Raw genomic sequence first — 15025 nt, forward strand, 5'->3', positions numbered from 1 at the left:
TCAGGAGTCTCTTCGATACGGATCATGTTGCCCTGATTTTGCAGCAAGTACGCTGGAAATACTACTGAAATACTACTGGAGCAAACATTTATTAAAACATTTATGAATTTTTGAAGATTTTCTCCTTAATATGAAAGTTAAGAGACACTTTAATCCCTAATCTGTTTGGTGAATATGGCTCCTGGCCATATTGCTGTAATGAATTGAGTATATTTAGTGTTTCACTGTGTTTTTACCCCAGGTAACTCTTCCAGAAGAGCTCGATGTTGAGCAGGTTTGGTGCTTTAGTGATTCTCTCTCTGTGAGTCTGGATCAGGTCTGTGTTTGCAGACAGCTCTTGCTGAAAACACACAACAAACATCAGCATTTCACTCTTTTACACAACATTATAATGAACAGGATTGATGTGTATGTAGAAAGAAACAGAGGAGCTTCAGAAATAAAAACTGAAGTGAGTTTCTAGACAGTGAAATGGATTTTTAATAATATCTGATAAACCTTTAACCTCTTAAGGCCCAAGGTGTTTTTTTACATGCATTTATTATTTCTCTTTGCTATTTGGGCTTATTGGAACCTAATTAGAATAAAACCTAAGTATCCTCTTTTGATATGATGTACTATTAGAGAAAAATGAAGTCCATATATGTGGTCCGAATTTACAAAAAACACTTTTCCTGACTGTTTTTTAAAGCATATTTAACATATAAACACATTTTTAACATGTTTGGATTATCAGAGAGTTAAAACAGCATTTTTTTTCCCCATTTTGGACAGTTAAAATACAGTTTGGGTCATTTCATATGCTGCAAAACAGTTGCAGGATGACACTGTATGTCTGTAACAAAATATAAAACATTCAAAGTATTTTAAATAGCCGCTGAAAGATTGAGTGCATTTTGTTTCAGGTGCATTTACATTGAATGAACTCTGATGTGATCAATTGTGTGTATGTTGGGGTGACGTGTGCCTCAACCCCCCCCCAAACTGATAAGTGTGAACTAAATGACCCTTTTACAATATGTGTGACCCTTTCACAATCTAATTGGATATAAGCAAAACAACAGCTGAAACATCTGATAAGAGGGTCCTGCTGAGCCACGTAAACACAGAATCTAGAATCTATGCTAGTCTGTTGCTAGCATAAAGCACTGTCTCACAGACAGTACTTTGGGTTAAGTTACTTGAAGACCAATATATATATATATATATATATATATATATATATATATATATATATATATATATATATATATATACACACACATATATAAACAGGGCTTTACAATAACACCTGCCAACCGGCCAAATGCGGGTAGATTTCCACGGTGGTGGGTAAGACGTACACTCCCACTAGCCACTTTGGCTGGTTGAAAATTATTTTCCCAGATAATAATTCTTAAAATCAGGGTTCGACAATAAGGATGGTCCAATATGCATGCAAAGGCGATCTTAGAATCGAGAAGCAACACGACTGACAAAATAATAGCGTTCGCAACTTCACGCGAGCAAAGCAGGTGAATAGCGAATGAGAGGATAATTACAGCTGAGGTGTTTATAACGCTTGCGCGCTCCCGTTTCCTTTCGTGAAGCAACTGTGTCTAGAAACACAACTGATGCGATCGTTTCTCTTTCAAATAGACTAGACAAATGTTATGAACATGCACACACAGTCTTGCTGCTTTCAAGAGCTCCAGAGTTGACTTATTGTAAGCAGCGCCAGTTGCTTTCGCTTTAGCCATTCTTTATACAGATTATTAATGGGTCTAACATTAACCGTGTGTGTGATCATCCTTTCATTATCACAAGGTATGTTTTTAACCTGCTTTCTTTTGCGTTAATATGGTTTAATAATTATTTTTTACAATAACATTGCTTTAATGGGAGATTAACTCCCCATTTATGTGTAGTTAACTGCTGATCTGGGACCTTTAGCCAAGACAGATTACTGTGCACATGTTTTGTTAAATAAAAAATATAGTATACAGCTATATTTTGCTTATTTTGACATTAAAATTTGTGGCTAGAAATAATTAATTGTTTATGTTTGGTGTGGTCAGAGATAAATTTGGTAAATCCTTCATTTTGAGCTGAGAAAATTATGTGAAATAAAAACTAACTGTAATACCATGAAAGGATGACCCATCTGCTCATCATTATTGAGCAAGCATTGGAGGAGGCATGTGAAGATAACGCAAAAAGATAACGCAAAAACTAAAATCAAGTCATTTTAGCATGTCAGAGTCATATTTATGTGTATAAAATATATTTTCCCAACAATAAAATTAAGGCTAGTGAAAATGGCGAGTGGCTAGTAATGTTGGAAACTACTAGCCACAATGGCTGGTGATCAGAAAAGTTAATGTCAAGCCCTGTATATATATATATATATATATATATATATATATATATATATATATATATATATATATATATATATATATATATATATATATATAAAAATATATAATCAAGAAACTTTGCTGCTGTATTTATACAGTCAAGCCTGAAACTATTCCCAGCATCCTGACTTAAAGGGCACCTATGGTAAAAATCTACTTTTCAAGCTGTTTGGACAGACATATGTGCATGTATGGTGTATAGACCGTCATATTGGGCTGATATAAACACACCCAGTGCTTTTTTTCAATTTAACAACATAAAAACGGTGGACCAATTGGAGCGGTTTTCAGATCGACCGCAACTTTACGTAGGAGATGCAGCTCCCCCCGCCCACCAATATTGATTGACAGGCGCGTCATCATATCCTCAGTTTGTTGATTCACGTCCGCCATTTTCAGCGTGAGTCGAAGCGATATCACTAAAGGAACACACTAGCTCTATTTTTAGATGCAAGGCTCATTGGGCTCAACACAAGATCAATATTCTCCACATTATCGCTCTAATTGGAATTATTGGTTGTATCTTTAGGTAGGTTTGCAAACATGTGTACTTCTCATTGAGTCTACCTTATACTTCAGCCGTTTGCATCTCTCGCGATCCCAGAAGCTCCCTGTGATCTTAACTAGCATGCGTTTTAGAATTCTAAACATCGGTTTCTATCAGGGTACACTCAAGTCGACGGCTGAGCGCCGCGGACCGCTGCAGAAACCTATGTTTAGAATTCAAAAATGCATGGCGCGACGATTCGGGACACTTCATGTTTCTACCGCGCCACAGAGAGTGTCTGGTGTGCTGTGTTGTGGCTTCGAGCGGCGCATCCCGTGCCTCAGTCAAAGTTAATTCAGTGTGTGTGGTTATTAGTTTCTGTGTACAAGCTCGGCACTTGAAACTAGCACACAGTTGGCTGTAAAACTGTACAAAGACACAAATGATTTTGTACTCTCTGCTTGGTCTGTGTCCGAGTCGTACATGTACGACTGAATGCTGATCCTCTCACTCAAGCTCCATCTCTGTCTGCCTGTCAGAATCTGTTGCAAACACAGAGCAGGTGAGCTCATGGCCCCGCCCCCTTGTTACGTTGGGCGGGAAGCCGAAACTAATTTACATGTGAAGCAACACACCCATAAATCAGCGAGCTGTGGACACGCCCTCAACATGACACTTTTTAACACATTATAATAAACAATCTGAATTGTGTTTTGAACTGAAGCTATAATATTAATATTAAATCATTAAAAAAGAGGTCAACTATGGGCCCTTTAAAGTTTGTGTTCAAACATAAATAAAAGCTCAGAAATGGTTTTTTTTCCACAACGATGCCTCATGTACATCACCTTATTATCTTTTGGGAGACACTTTTGAGTACAAAAGAGCTGCTGGTTGAATAAAAGTAACTTAAATTCAGAATTTGCCAGCGGTATGAATAACCTATCACATACAACATATCAGTCATCTATTGTATAGTCAGCATTTTATGTTCATGCATTACCACTTTAAAATAATTCCATAATTGAATAAGGAATATCAGGATAAGAGTCCTTCCAGGGTGATGAGATTTACTGTGTTCATAATAAGTGGTTCTGTTCAGACACTTCTGTTTATATTACATTCCTATAAAAGTGCAACACACACACACCTGACTGAAGAGGTGAGTGAGGATTTGGTCTGAGAGGGAAGACGTCAGGTTGGAGAGCTGGAGAAGAGAAGCTCTTGTTAATGAAGTCTCTTATACAGTATAGTCTGTGTTTATAATATCATTTATAATCTCTGTGTGACTCCAGACAAACCTTATGTGCGGCCCAGTCCATCCAGCCTCGAGCGTTTGGGTCCACATTGACCAGAACCAGACCCTCCACTGCCTCAGGGTTATTCAGCTGACAGAAAACACACACATCAGACAAAATAATGTTATTAAAGATGTTATAAAGCCTGAAGATGTTATTATAAACGCCAGTGAACGTCTGCAGACAGAAGCTGAAGGATATTAATTAACTATGATGATGATTTTATTTTTGACACGGTGGCGCAGTGGGTAGAACGAATGCTTCGGAGCAAGAAGGTCCCTGGTTTCAGCCCTGGCTGGGTCAGTCGGCATTTCTGTGTTGAGTTTGCATGTTCTGCCTGCGTTGGCGTGGGTTTCCTCTGGGTGCTCCGGTTTCACCCACAAGTCCAAACACATGTGGTGTAGGGGAATCGAATAAGCTAAATTGGCCGTGGTGTCTGTGTGTGAATGCAGGAGTGTATGGGTGTTTCCCAGTGATGGGTTGCAGCTGGAAGGGCATCCGCTGTGTAAAACATATGCTGGATCAGTTGGTGGTTCATTCTGATGTGGCGACCCTTGATAAATCAAGAGACTGAGCTGAAAAGAAAAAGTAGTCTATATTTTTTTGTCCAGCAGAGGGCCTCATTCAGTCTTTGAGCATCTGCTGCTGATTTCTGTGGTGTATTTTAACATGTTATGTGTATTTAATATATATTTGATTAATATTATACATTAAACAAGACTTTAACTAAACATAAACTATAGGTATTTATATTCAAAAGTGTCAAAATGTAGGGAGAAATTACATTTAGGTGAATAATTGGAGTATTCATCTATTAATAATAATTTATTTGATACATTTTATTCATTCCTTCATTTTCTTTTCGGCTTAGTCCCTTTATTAATCAGGGATCGCCACAGCGGAATGAACCGCCAACTTATCCAGCATATGCTTTACGCAGCATACATTTTATTAATATTACAATATTTCATTATATTTTATTTGATCTTTTGTTCATCTCATGTGCCACATGCTAATGTACAATACAATGCAGTTCAAAATGTAAGTGAATGTTTTATAAAATGGATCCTGGAGTTTGTTTGAAGGGTTTTACTGTATAATTAAATCATCTTTAATTTGAGATAATATTTAATGCTTCAGTGTGTGGTGGACACCTACTTTATTTGTTGATAAAACAGTTCATCATAATATTATTTGTAGTTATTTTTATATATTGTTGAGTCTTTATTTATTTATTTTTTTATATTTTATTTATTATTTTTATTTATTTATAATTTTATTAAATTATTCATTTATTTATTTGTATTTTACTATTTATTTATTTATGTAATTTATTTATTTTAATGTAATAATTAATTAAATTTAATTATTCATTTATTTAATTCTTCATTTATTCATTTGTATTTGTATTTGATTATTTATTAAATAGATTTATTTTAAATAAATTATTTATTTATTTTTGGTCATATTATTCATTTATTTATTTTAATGTAGTTATTTATTTATTAATTTATTTAATTCTTAATTTATTTGTATTTACATATTTTTATTTTTTTATTTTAATTAAATTATTTACTCATTTTTCGTAATATTATAAATTTATTTATTTTAATGTAATAATTTATTTATTTATTAAATTATTAATTGATTTATTTGTATTTGTATTTTATTATTTTATTATTTATTCATTCATTTTCTTTTCGGCTTATTCTCTTTATTAATCTGGGGTTCCCATAACGGAATGAACCGCCAACTTATCCAGCATATGTTTTACGCAGTGAATGTCCTTCCAGCTGCAACCCATCACTGGGCGTATTTTATTATTTATTTATTTATTTATTTATTTATTTATTTATTTATTTATTTTAATTAAATTATTCATTTATTTATTTTTATTTGTATTTTATTACTAATTTTTTATTTAATTAATTTTTTTATTAAATTCTTTATTTATTTTTTGTTGTATTATTAATTAATTTATTTAAATGTAATCTTTTATTTTTTTATTCATTTATATATTTGTATTTTATTATATATTTATTTATTTATTTATTTTAATTAAATTATTTATTTATTTTTGGTTATATTATTAATGTATTTATTTTAATTATGGATTAATTAAATAATTTATTTATTTAATTATTCTTTTATTTATTTGTATTTGTATATTAATATTTATTTATGTTATTTATTTTTGGTCATTTTATTTATTTATTTTAGTTTATTGGCATTTAAATGTTACTCCATAACTCCAGAAGACAATATTATTATTTTAATGGCTTTTCTGTTGACGAAAACAATAATGAAACACAAGTATTTTGTGAATTACACAAAAGAAAACAAACATATATCAGATAAAAGAACAATATTGGATAATGCAAAAAAGCAGAGGTCAGTTGTGTGACTTACAGTGAATCTGGAAAGAATGTAAGCGCCGGCTCCGACTCCAACACCGATAATTGTGCGGAAACTGAACACAATTAAAATAAACAAATCAATAAACAAGTAAATCTGGACTTAATATTGTTTTTACTGGGGAAATAAATGACAAAAACAAACAGAGAGGGAATACAGAGATATTTGTGCAGTGCTGTAGTTTGCAGATATCAGCAGTTTAGCTTAAAACATTATATTTTATGTGCAAAATAAATATTAAATGACTTTAAACAAATGTGCAAATCTTAAAAAACTCACTTAAAAAACTGCAGGACAGCAGGAAGCATCTCAGAGACCTGATCCATAGACGCATACTGGTATCTGTTAATAATAATAAAAATAATAATATTAATACATTAATACATATAATACATTTTAGGACAGGCAACATATAGAAATAGTCTGAGTCACAAACCACTGACACCTCCTGAAGATGTCTCGATAGGTGTCAAATGACACACTTTTACGCATATTAATGTTTTTACACCTTTTTCTAACACCCACACTTCATCTCAGCAATCATACACACATCAAACACACACAGATGACAGAGAGAAGATCGTTTCAAAACATTTATTAAATTATTTTATACCAATTTATTTTGCCTTTGCAATTTCTGCCATAATCTGGAAGATACTCATATCCTGAATACTAGTATCTTGCAAAATATGGCAGAAATCTTGCATTAATGTGCAACTGAAATTCTGAAGTGAGTTATTAAAACTATTATGATTGGAAATGTGTTGAAAACAATATCTTCTCTCCGTGAAACAGAAATTGGGGTTACAGATATACAGGAGGGCTAATAATTTTGACTTTATCAGTATATTGGTTTTATGTTGCTAGGTGTTTATTGCAATAATAGACAGAACCGTCGGGTGAAGCAGCCATTTATGGTGCTGTATCATCAATTCAACACAGCTGTTAACCAATCAGCTTCAAGAAACTAAACAAAACCACTATATACAGCATTAACGAAGAACATACCCTGCAGGATAAACCGCGGCGCCCTCCTCCTGTCCCGGAGCATCAATGTGAACCACGGTGAAGTTCTTCACGATCTCCTGCATCTCCTCAAAGCGAAACAGGGTGGAGAAGCAGCTCTTACCTGAGAAAGAGCAAAAATCAATCAATATAGATATTTAGTGCTTTCTTTTAACGCTGGAACTACCAGAAAACTGCTACAATTACCACAGCGGTCATTCTGAGCGTTCTCATATAAGACGTCATAATTACTTTCAAAGCTTCTATTGAGTGTGATGGAAATGTTTAATATTGATAATCATACACTCACCGGCCACTTAATTAGGTACACCTGTCCAAATTGTTCTTAATGCAAATTTCTAATCAGCCAATCACATGGCAGCAGCTCAATGTATTTAGGCGTGTATACATGGTCAAGACGATCTGCTGCTGGTCAAAGTGAGCATCAGAATGGGGAAGAAAGGGGATTTAAGTGACTTTGAACGTGGCATGGTTGTTGCTGCCAGACGGACTGCTCTGAGCATTTCAGAAACTGCTGATCTACTGGGATTTTCACGCACAACCATCTCTAGGGTTTACAGAGAATGGTCCGAATAAGAGGAAATATCCAGTGAGCGGCAGTTCTCAAATGGGCGCAAATGCCTTGTTGATGCCAGAGGAGAATGGCCGGACTGGTTCCAGCTGATAGAAAGGCAACAGTTACTCAAATAACTACTCGTTACACTGAAAAGCATGGATTCATCCTGCCTTGTATCAGCAGTTCAGGCTGATGGTGGTGGTGTAATGGTGTGGGGGATATTTTCTTGACACACTTTGGGCTCATAAGTTCCAACTGAGCGTCGTGTCAATGCCACAGCCTACCTGAGTATTGTTGTACTGAGTATCCCTTTATGAGCACAGTGTCTCCATCTTCTGATGGCTACTTCCAGCAGGATAACGCACCATGTCAAAGCGTGAATCATCTCAGACTGGTTTCTTGAACATGACAATGAGTTAACTGAACTCAAATGGCCTCAACAGTCACCAGATCTCAACCCAATAGAGCACCTTTGGGATGTGGTGGAATGGGAGATTGGCATCATGGATGTGCAGCCGACAAATCTGCAGCAATTGTTTAATGCTATCATGTCAATATGGAGCAAAATCTCTGAGGAATATTTCCAGTACCTTGTTGAATCTATGCCACCAAGGATTAAGGGAGTTCTGAAGGCAAAAGGGGGTCCAACCTGGTACAAGTAAGGTGTACCTAATAAAACAGCCGGTGAGTATATTGATGATTGACAATTATGTATTAATGATTGATTACGATTTTGCTAATGTAAAGATCAAATGCATTATAATCATTGGGCCAATACAGCCATGTGTAAATCTACTGGTTGTTTAAGAGTTAAGAAGCTGTAAAGAAGTTCTCATCTAAAACATAGTAACATTATCTTTAAAAATGTCTGTGAACCCATCCTTGGGATCTTCTAGCTCACAGAGGCTGTCAGTGTGTAAACTGATAATTCTCCAGAGAATTATTGTGATTAAAAGACAAAATTTGTGTGACTCTATTCCATGTCAGTCTTCACATTGAAATATCTTCCTTGTGAACATCCCATTACACGAGATTATACTGTCTGTCATCGTATTTAAGTCATCACCCTCAGAATACCATCTTTTTTGCTAATACAGCCTATAAATGTGCAGTTAGGCTACTAGACCACCTGCAAATGTCCACAACTCACTTTAATTATCACTTTTACAAGCAGGAAAGACGGCTTTTCCACGTCACTGAATATGCTGTTTTGAAAGACATCTCTGAAGTAAACTCATAAAGTTGCTAGGCAACAGAGGCACTCATATTTAAAGTCACGGGGAAAAGTAGCAGACAATGAAATGCATGTGGTCATTTTGAGCACTATGGTAGTTCTGGGTAGAAACAATCATTTTTTAAAAATTTTGAAAATGGACACGGTGGCTCAGTGGTTAGCACTGTTGCCTCACAGCAAGATAGTCACTGGTTCGAGCCCCGGCTGGGTCAGTGGTCATTTCTGTGTGGAGTTTGCATGTTCTCCCCATGTTGGCGTGGGTTTCCTCCAGGTGCTTCGGTTTCCCCCACAGTCCAAACACATGCGCTATAGGGGAATTGATTAACTAAATTGGCCGTAGCGTATGTGTAATGAGTGTGTATGGGTGTTTCCCAGTACTGGGTTGCAGCTGGAAGGGCATCCACTGCGTAAAACATGTGCTGGATAAGTTGGCGGTTCATTCCACTGTGGCAACCCCTGATGAATAAAGGGACTAAGCCCAAGGAAATTGAATGAATGAATAATTAATGACATCAACTCTTTTGTGTTTTGTAGTTTTAATAAAATAACATTGTTAGAAGCAAATACACACATATTTAGTAAAAGTCTGGGAATTATACATAGAGTGCTCAGCATACATGAGTGCACACCCAAAAATCTTTTATTGAGATGAATATTTTCTATAGCAAGCTTTACATTATTATATTTGTGCATATACAGTTGATTAGATGGTACTGAAGACAAATTTAACAAAATAACTTATGATGACGGTCCAAAATTAGTACACACTAATGTATGATAACAAACCAAAAATTTATAAAGTTTTGTTGAAATATTGTAGTTTGTACTTTTCCCCCCAATATTTTGCATGAATTTAAAAGCATTATCTTTCGATTTCCAAAAAGTTTGGTGACTAAAATATTATTTGAATAAATATATCCATTTATTAAATGTTTTGTTCAAATGCACCAAAATATGCACCAAAACTTCTTCACGCACGGTGCTGCAATTTGTCACGCGCAGTCACGTGCAGTACTGCAGCAGCAAAGGCCGCCTTTTCATTAAAAAACATTTTTGTGCTTTACATAATATCCTCCAGGTGGCACAAGGAATAACTGCGTTTCCATTGTTGGGCCAGTGTGAGCGAACCCCCGCCCTGCATTTGTGCATGAAACCTGTGCGTTTAGATGCATGTATTTGTGCGTGAGAGACCAGGCGAAAGTGCGCTTGCTTCAGAGCTCCGTCGACCTACATTCACTGAGAAATGGATAAAAAAATATTCATTTTCAAAATGGGGAGTGCTCATTTATGTTCTGCACTGTATCTTTGTTTTATTTCAACAGAGTTGTTAAATAGCAAAATCTAAAAACGGTCCAAATAAGCGCCTTGGTAGTCATAGTGTTGACAAATGTTGCAGGAAAGAGTGTTATTTGAACACTCACAGACGTTTAATTCATGAATGGATTGCTCGCTTGAGTGGTCACATCTTTTTATTTCAACTGGTTCAAAACTCTAAACTGGTTTGAATGCAATATTGACAGCTTCTAGTGAACAGGCAATAAAAAAGTATTTCTAGGTCTAAGTCTTATTTCAGTCCTCAAATACACCCTGAGACTGTTTTGCTAGTTTAAAACACCTATCAAGTGTTAAACCACACGAACAGAGTGTGAAGGGCTCATCTTTAGCTCATCCGTCTTTAAACTATCGATATCAGCATTAAATTTAACACATCTACTGCAAAAAAAAAGGTGTAATTTCCAAGAAACCGGTTACTCTTTCACACATGACCCTTTTCAACACAATAAATATCAGTGTCCACTGAACATTTGAGACTTGATTGACCATTTCTTCTCTTCAGCTCAGACTTGACCAGACGTGTTCATTTAAACCAGATCAAGACCAACACGAAGGTAAATCTGCATACCATACAAGTTAAACAATATTTAAAAGCTGAATAAATAACAACTGTAATGCCATTATAGCTTATTTGGTGTAATATTTTGTAAAAGAGATTACTTAGATTACTTACATGAGATTGTCTTTGTTTATGTAGTAAGAACAACTACAAGTTAACTGTGTTTATATACTGCCCACCCTGTACAACTCCTTCACTTTCCTGATTTTGACTGTAATGTAATGATGTGCACTTTTCGTGAAGCTGCTTTGGAATATTATTGTGAAAAGCGCTATAGTAAAGTAAATTAACATTGAATCGACTCGAGTAATAATAATCCTTGCATTGAAATTAAAAGAGTCATGTTGATTGTTTGTGTGACTCTGTATTCCACTGTAAATTAAGAGGAACAATAAAAAGAAAAAATAATAATAATCACCATTACTGCACATCATGATTCAAACACAGTGACTCTGGCACACGTTTTATGTTGCGCTGGTATATTTTTGGTAATGGCCAAAAACACATTGTATTGATTTTTCTATTTTTGCCAAACATTATTAAAATGTTAGGAAAGATCATGTTCAAATAAGATGTTTTGTAAAACTACTGTGAATGTATCAAAAGTCAATATTTGATTAGTTGTGGTGTAACAGATTTCACGGTTCGGATCACGTTACAGTTTTTGAGTCACGGATCGGACCATTTTTCAGATCAGCCAAAAAGGAGAAGAGACAAATGTCATTTGCTTTCCATTTATTACAAAAACAGCACTGCAAGACACCTTTAATTTTAACAAACAGAACTTCAAGTTAAAGATAAAAGATAAAATCAAGAAAAAAAACAGCTGATAAAAAGAAATGATAAACTATTCAATACTGTGAAAAATTATCTATTTAACATTATTATCTTGCACAACAAAATCATGTCGTATTTATTTAAGTCTCTTTTTCTATTAATGATTCAATAAGTCACTCATAAACACTTTATGTTTCTTTCATTACTAAATGGATCATTTTTGAAGAAATATTCATTGTGATACCTATTGGATAAATGTAATTGCTTGAACTCATTTTTTGACTGTCAAGTTAAAGGCACATGATTAAACAGTGATTTTAATCTTGACCATAAACATCCGTGTTTATAGCTGAACTATTAACTGCTTCTCCCAGTACTTCTGTGTTATTTGATTCTATGTAACTAACTGAAAAGTGTCCAAAATGATTCTCCTCCTCTATCAAACGCAGATTTGAATGCAGCTACATAATTTAGGTTGTGTGGGTGTTTGAATTGAGATCCTGATCTTTTACGATTAATTGTGCAGCTTTACACTTAATGCATTAATGCAAGCTAAATAAGCAGTGACAGAAAACACCTTTAGTAACCTAAGAAAGCATTTAGGTGCCTCCACAACTTTTTCAGTCATCATTTTATTTTACGGGAAAGCCAAAATGCTTTCATATATGTGATCTGAATGACGTGGGAGGCGATTTCTCTGTGATCATTACAAATGTTGGATTAATCGACAAGTAAAAAAAAAAGTTATTAATCTGCGGGTCATGTGAGTTTCGAACAGTGATCCGTTACACCCCTATTGATTAGTAATGCACATTGCGAAGAACCAGGGTATATAGAGGAATCAAAGATTGAAATTCAATACCTTCTAAAACCTTTTTTAAGACTCTTTGCATACATTTTAAGACCTCATCACTACTTCAGGTTTCAACTATTAGCACTGTTGACATTTTAACTTGCAGTATATTTACTTAAAACTGATCTGCACAAATCCCAAAGTAAAACTGTATTTATATACTGAATAAAAATGTTAATCCAGCAGGAGGCGTCTTTACAGCAGCAGGAATGACAGTGTTTCCCTGGTTACTGCAGTAAACAAAGCAGCATGATGTCAAATCTAGCAAGATTTTTTTTCTTTATTTCATAAACTGCACAGCATCCCAATATTCAAAATTAAATTCAGGTAAACCCCAGCATACTGATACCTAATTTATTACCTTAAAAATAGCATTTACGACTTTTTAATACTTTTAAGGGCCTTAAATTTCTCTAAATTGATTTATAATTTTAAAATAATACTTTTAATACTTTTTAAGACCCTGAGAACTTAATTAAGACAGATTTAAAGGTGATTTTTCTGAGCATATAGATTTTTTAGAGCCCTTACATTCCAGATATTAAAATATTTATTTCCCCGTCCAATATTGTCCTGTTCTAAAAAACATACATCAATGGAAAGATTATTTGGTCCGCTTTTATGCATTGATGATAAAAATGCCAATTTTCAAAAATGTACAATTATGACCTGGAGATTTGTGGTCCAGGGTCACATACTTTGAAGAAAAGAGAAGTTCGTAAAGTTCCAGTAGCATTTAAAACACTTGGTCTAATCCACCCTTCACTTGGTCCAAACTTATATGAGCTTCATTCTTCTGTTGAACAACATCGCCTGTAGAGTTTTTGAAGAAAGATGAAAAATCTGTAATCATTGACCATTTTTTTTAATACTATGAACATCAATGGTTACAGGTTTTCGCTTAATATCTACTTAAGTGTTCAACAGAGGAAAGAAGCTGATAAGCACTTGTGGGTGAGCACATTTTCATTTTTGGGTGAACTGTCCCATTACACCTTTGAGAGTTTTTTAACCTGCTCTTTTTCTCTTGTGGTCAGGATGAAATCCGTGGCTCTTCTCTCGCTCCTCTTCATTCTTGCTCTCAGCGATCGCTCCATCAATGACCGATATGAGGAATTCAAGAAGAAGCACATTCTCCCGACTGATTTTAAAACAGACAATAAAACTGCTTGGGTGAATTACATGATAGAAAATTGTCTCTGTGGTAGAACTGAAGTGCAGTCCTTCATCAAGGACACTGAAGAAAATGTCAAACGAATCTGTAATGGCGCTGGCCAAACTAAAAGAGGTTATACCACAAGTAAAGACCTCTTCCAGGTGTTCATGATTAAAAGCAGAAAGAGTACATCCAACATGTCTGTATGGGATTGTGAGGTTAGCAGTTGTGTTACTAACAAATATAATGTAATTGTTGAATGTCAGGACAAATTGCCTGTTCACTATCATGGTCAACATTGTGAACCTAAAAAACATCCATATCCTTGCTTTTATACCTAAGATTTTTTATTTATTTTTTTTTTTTTTGCCTTCTCAACCTGGACACAGTTCCAGAAATATGTAAAAGCTTTCTACAGTAGCGGACACTGATATCAAATTGAATTGATGAATTGTGAAGCTTCAATGCAATGCAAGTGCCTTTCAATAAATCCATCTGCCAAATGCATGAATGAACCTTGTGATTTTTTCTCAATATCTTTAATAAAAATGCAAACACAAAGTTACTCTTACAGATACTTTAAAGGTACAGTTCACCCAAAAATGAAAATTCTGCAATCTGCATTTACTCAATTTTTTTTCTTCTTCCAAATCTTTCTTCTGTTGGACACAAAAGAAAATATTTTGAAGAATGCTATATTATTTTATAAGAATGCTACACTGCAAAACATGATTTTCTAACATAGATTTTTTTTGTCTTGTTTCTAGTCCAAATACCTAAAAAATTTTAAATCAAGAAGAATTTTCTAGGCAAGCAAAACATTTTGTCTTGTTTTAAGAAATAATATGCCAATATTAAGTGAGTTTTTCCTTAAAACAAGCAAAATAATCTGCCAATGGGGTAAGCAAAATAATCTTATGTCAAAAGGAA

The 15025-nt window shown here is 34.5% G+C and overlaps 1 protein-coding gene and 1 long non-coding RNA gene across 4 annotated transcripts in view; one reads left to right on the top strand and one right to left on the bottom strand.

The window, feature by feature from the left end:
- Positions 1-15025, bottom strand: part of ndrg2 (NDRG family member 2) — a 103414-nt gene that overhangs the window by 14829 nt on the left and 73560 nt on the right. For all 3 annotated transcript variants that reach the window (XM_056460884.1, XM_056460885.1, XM_056460883.1), the window contains 6 exons: positions 7608-7728; positions 6879-6941; positions 6594-6654; positions 4188-4274; positions 4037-4093; positions 237-340 (listed from right to left, as the gene is read on the bottom strand). In XM_056460884.1, the coding sequence (XP_056316859.1) occupies positions 237-340; positions 4037-4093; positions 4188-4274; positions 6594-6654; positions 6879-6941; positions 7608-7728 (493 nt within the window). The remainder of the gene's footprint in view (positions 1-236; positions 341-4036; positions 4094-4187; positions 4275-6593; positions 6655-6878; positions 6942-7607; positions 7729-15025) is intronic.
- On the top strand, positions 11211-14602 carry LOC130231540 (uncharacterized). Its single transcript, XR_008838058.1, has 2 exons — positions 11211-11304; positions 13977-14602. It is a non-coding gene; the product is annotated as an uncharacterized LOC130231540 (long non-coding RNA).

Source organism: Danio aesculapii, chromosome 7 (assembly GCF_903798145.1).
Source record: "Danio aesculapii chromosome 7, fDanAes4.1, whole genome shotgun sequence".
In the NCBI taxonomy this organism is placed as follows: Eukaryota; Metazoa; Chordata; class Actinopteri; order Cypriniformes; family Danionidae; genus Danio; species Danio aesculapii.